Source organism: Aegilops tauschii, chromosome 3, assembly GCF_002575655.3.
Source record: "Aegilops tauschii subsp. strangulata cultivar AL8/78 chromosome 3, Aet v6.0, whole genome shotgun sequence".
Taxonomy (NCBI): domain Eukaryota; kingdom Viridiplantae; phylum Streptophyta; class Magnoliopsida; order Poales; family Poaceae; genus Aegilops; species Aegilops tauschii.
The window spans coordinates 343,283,337-343,287,789 of NC_053037.3; the positions used below are offsets into that span (position 1 = coordinate 343,283,337).

The 4,453-nt window shown below is 64.6% G+C and overlaps 1 protein-coding gene across 1 annotated transcript; it reads left to right on the plus strand.

Moving 5' to 3' along the window:
- Positions 1–334: 334 nt before the first annotated feature.
- Positions 335–3,853, plus strand: LOC123497608 (uncharacterized). Its single transcript, XM_073511846.1, has 3 exons — positions 335–2,036; positions 2,176–3,515; positions 3,623–3,853. Exons 1-3 carry the CDS (start codon positions 335–337, stop codon positions 3,851–3,853), a joined length of 3,273 nt encoding a protein of 1,090 aa, XP_073367947.1.
- The last annotated feature ends 600 nt before the right edge of the window (positions 3,854–4,453 follow it).

Here is a 4,453-nt window from a genome sequence, read left to right on the forward strand (position 1 = left end):
AAAGAGGCCCACCGGGCATTAGTATTAGGGGCTTGACCCACAAGTTATCTTAGGCAAGTTATATTAGGCAAGTTATCTTAGGCTAAAGTTATATATACTAGTTGTAAGACCCCGTTTGAGGCAAGCAATAAAGATATTATAATCTTCTGTTGCCCGGCTCCCTAAGGAGCCGGAACCCTAGCTGCCGCACCTAACCCTAGCCGCGACGGCGCCTCATCGCCGGCGCGCCCGCTCCAGCCCTCGTCCTCCTCCCCCTTGTCCATACAATCTACGCCGGAGGTCCGGTAGGAACCCTAGTCCTACCAATTTGGTATCCAGAGACACCAGGCCGATCATGTCGCTTCCTCCATCACCGCCGCCGCTGCCATCTACCTCCGCCCCACCACCGCTGCCGCCGGCCACCTCCTCGCCGATGACGGCGATTACGTCCGGGACCATCACCACCACCGCGCCAGCGACAACCACCACCACGGCAGATCCGCCCCCGCTCCTTACGCCCGAGGAGGTGTCGGGCACCCTGCGAGAGCTCGTCCAAGCCGTCCGGGGCATCACCCTCTACCTCGCCGGGAACCAGCCCCCGCCGCCGAGCGCCGCCCCCACCGCCTATGGGCCGCCGCCGCTACAGTGGCCCGCCCAGGCCTTCCAGGCACCCTACGGAGGGGCGCCTCCGCCACCGCTCCTGCTGCCGCACTACCCGGCCGCGGGAACGCCTTGGCCAGCATGGCCGACCACCACCGCATCGCTGGGGGGCCCGCCTCAGCAGTTCCTCCCAGCGCCACCGCCGGCCCCCACGACGCAGGCGACGGTGCAGCAGCACCACCAGGCGCCGCCGCCATCGACAGCACCACCACCCGCGTCCCGACCTACTGGCCGGCACCTTCACCAGGTGCAATTTCCGCCCTCGCCATCGCCGATTCCCGCGTGGGCGGCCAGCTCGTCTCCGAACCCGATGTATACTACGGCGCCGGAACAACCGATGCCCTCCCTCCGATTTGACCGTCCCTCCAGCTCGGCGAACTACGCCCCAGAGATCCCCGACCCGACACACGCACTACCGTTGACTGCAGCTCCCGGGCACGGTGGCCCGACACCCCCTCGCTTCGCCAAACTGGACTTCGCCACTTACGACGGCACGGAGGACCCCCTTAACTGGCTCAACCAGTGTGAGAAGTTCTTTCGAGGGCAGCGGACGCTCGCTTCGGATCGTACCTGGCTCGTGTCCTATCATCTCCGAGGCGCGGCGCAGACTTGGTACTACGCCCTCGAGAAGGACGAGGGCGGCATGCCACCATGGGAGCGCTTCCGGGCGCTTTGTCTCCTCCGGTTCGGACCTCCTATCCGCGGGAGCCGACTGGCGGCCCTCGGCCGCTTGCCTTTCACATCCACGGTGCAGGACTACACCGACCGCTTCGAGGCCCTGGCATGCCATGCGTCGGGCATCTCCGCGACTCAGCGCGCTGAGTTATTTGTGGGCGGATTACCGGACCATATTCGAGTGGACGTCGAGCTCCAGGATCCCCCCGACCTCCAGACGGCCATGTACTACGCCCGGGCCTTCGAACAGCGGGCTCAGGTGCTGCAGCAACCGGCCGGCTGGGGCGGCCGCCATCCTAGTCGACCAGCGCCGACTCCACCATCACCGGGCCGGCTTCCTCCAGCCACGACGACCGCACCTCCGGCCACCACCCGGACCTTCCGTCGGTTGTCACCGGCCGAGCAGCAGGAGCGTCGCCGTCAGGGCCTCTGCTTCAACTGTGATGAGCCCTACACGCCGACCCATGTCTGCCCCCACCTATTTTACTTGGAGACGGTCGACTACACCGAGGCGGACGACTCGACAGACGAGCCACCACCCGCGGCGGCCGCGGACACGCCCGCGGATTCCACGGCGACGGCGTGCGTCGTCTCCCTCCATGCTCTTGCCGGCATCCGTGGCGAGCGGACCATGTTGTTACCGGTGATGGTCCTTGGCGAGCGGCTGGTGGCCTTGCTGGATACTGGCTCCACCCATAACTTCCTGCCTGCTGCGACCATGCGTCAGCTAGCACTGCCGACCACGGGGCGGGGAGCGCCTGCGGATCACGGTGGCAAACGGCGATCGCCTCCGGTGCCATGGGCTCGCCCGCGACGTTCCCATCTCCATCGGTGGCGAGCACTTCTCCATTACATGTGCAGGCATCGACCTCGGCTGCTTCGACTTCATCCTCTGGGTGGATTTTCTTCGGACCCTCGGGCCCATCTTGTGGGACTTCGACGCACTCTCGATGACGTTCTGGCGGCTGGGCCACCGCATCCGGTGGGACGGCCTTGGGGGCGTTGCGCCAGCCGTGCCACACCTCCAGCTGGCCGCCGCATCCCAGGAGGCCAAGCACCCCCTGCTGGATCCCCTTCTGCAGCAGCACAGCGACCTCTTCGACGAGCCACGGGGTCTTCCACCCACCCGGGTGTACGACCATCATATTCACCTCGTACCGGGCTCCACCCCCGTGGGGGTTCGGCCCTACCGCTACCCTCAGCTGCAGAGGGATGAGTTGGAGCGACAGTGTGCCATTATGCTCGCAGCAGGCATCATCCGGATCTCCACGTCGCCCTTCTCCACGCCGGTGCTTCTCGTCCGTAAGTCGGACGGCACGTGGCGTTTCTGCATCGACTATCGCGCCCTCAACGCGCTCACGCTCAAGGACAAGTTCCCTATACCGGTGGTCGACGAGCTCTTGGATGAGCTCCATGGGGCGCGCTTCTTCACCAAGCTCGATCTCCGGTCGGGCTATCATCAGGTGCGCATGCATCCAGACGACATCGCCAAGACGGCGTTTCGCACCCACCATGGCCACTTCGAGTTCTTGGTGATGCCCTTCGGCCTCGCCAACGCCCCGGTGACTTTCCAGGCCCTGATGAACGACGTCCATCGACCCTACTTACGGCGGTTTGTGCTTGTTTTCTTTGATGACGTTCTTATCTACAGCGCTACCTGGGCCGAGCACCTCCAGCACGTCGCCATCGTCTTCAACGAGCTTCGGGCGCACCACCTCCATCTTAAGCGCTCGAAGTGCTCGTTCGGGACACCTACCGTCGCCTACCTCGGCCATGTCATCTCGGCTGACGGGGTGGCTATAGACGCTGACAAGGTGGCGGCTGTCTCTGCATGGCCGACGCCTCACTCGCCGCGGGCTCTCCGCGGGTTCCTCGGCCTCGCCGGCTACTACCGGAAATTTATCCGGGAGTTCGGGCTCATCGTGGCGCCCCTCACGCGGTTGCTTCGCCGCGACGCTTTGGCCTGGGACGACGAGGCGACGACGGCGTTCGAGGCCCTCAAGGGGGCCCTCACGACGGGCCCCGTCCTCCAGATGCCCGACTTCGCCCACCCGCTCGTGGTGGACTGTGACGCCTCGGGCGCCGGGTTCAGCGCCGTGCTTCATCAGGGCGATGGGCCCCTTGCTTTCTTCAGCCGGCCTTTCGCTCCACGCCATCTTAAGCTGGCGGCATACGAGCGGGAGCTCATTGGCCTTGTACAGGTCGTTCGTCATTGGCGGCGTACTTGTGGGGACGGTCCTTCCACATTCGCACGGACCACTACAGCTTGAAGTTCTTGCTAGACCAACGGTTGTCGACCGTGCCGCAGCACCAGTGGATCAGCAAGCTCTTCGGCTTCGACTTCTCCGTCGAGTATCAGCCGGGCCGTCTTAACATCGTGGCCGACGCGCTGTCCCGTCGCGACTCCGACCTTGCTTCCTCCACCGACGAGTCCGCCGAGGCGGCCCTGTGCATCCGCTCCGGGCCGACGTTCGGTCTCTTCGCCGACATTCGCCGCGCCACTGCGACGGCCGACGACGCCGTCCTTCTTCAGCAGTAGCTCACGGCCGGCGACCTGGAGGAGCCTTGGCGCTTCTCTGACGGACTGCTTCTCCATGGGCGCCTGATCTTTGTTCCGGCGCATGATGATCTCCGTCACCAGGTGTTACAGCTCGCCCACTCGGCGGGTCATGAGGGTGTGTAGAAAACCCTCCATCGTCTTCGCGCCGACTTCTACATCCCTGGCGATCGCGCCCTGGCCCGCGACTGGGTTCGGTCTTGTCAGACATGCCAGCGCAACAAGACGGAGACCCTGAGGCCGGCTGGTTTACTTCAGCCTTTGGAGGTGCCGTCTCAGGTGTGGGCGGATATCTCCATGGAATTCATCGAGGGCCTTCCCAAGGTGGGCGGCAAGTCGGTCATTCTCACGGTGGTCGACCGCTTCTCCAAGTATGCCCACTTCATCGCGCTCGGCCATCCGTACACGGCGGCGTCAGTGGCCCGGGCCTTCTTCGACGGCATCGTCCGTCTCCACGGGTTCCCTGCTTCGATCGTTAGTGATCGGGACCCAGTGTTCACGGGCCATGTCTGGCGCGATCTCTTCAGGATGGCGGGTGTCCAACTCCGCCTGAGTACGGCGTTCCATCCTCAGACAGATGGT

Bases quoted from the DNA above. Each gene is read 5' to 3' on its own strand.
- LOC123497608 (XM_073511846.1), top strand. From the start codon at position 335: ATGTCGCTTCCTCCATCACCGCCGCCGCTGCCATCTACCTCCGCCCCA. The intron at 2,037-2,175 runs GTCAGCTAGCAC...TTACATGTGCAG, and splicing joins CCTGCCTGCTGCGACCATGC to GCATCGACCTCGGCTGCTTC. The intron at 3,516-3,622 runs GTCGTTCGTCAT...ACCGTGCCGCAG, and splicing joins AGCTCATTGGCCTTGTACAG to CACCAGTGGATCAGCAAGCT.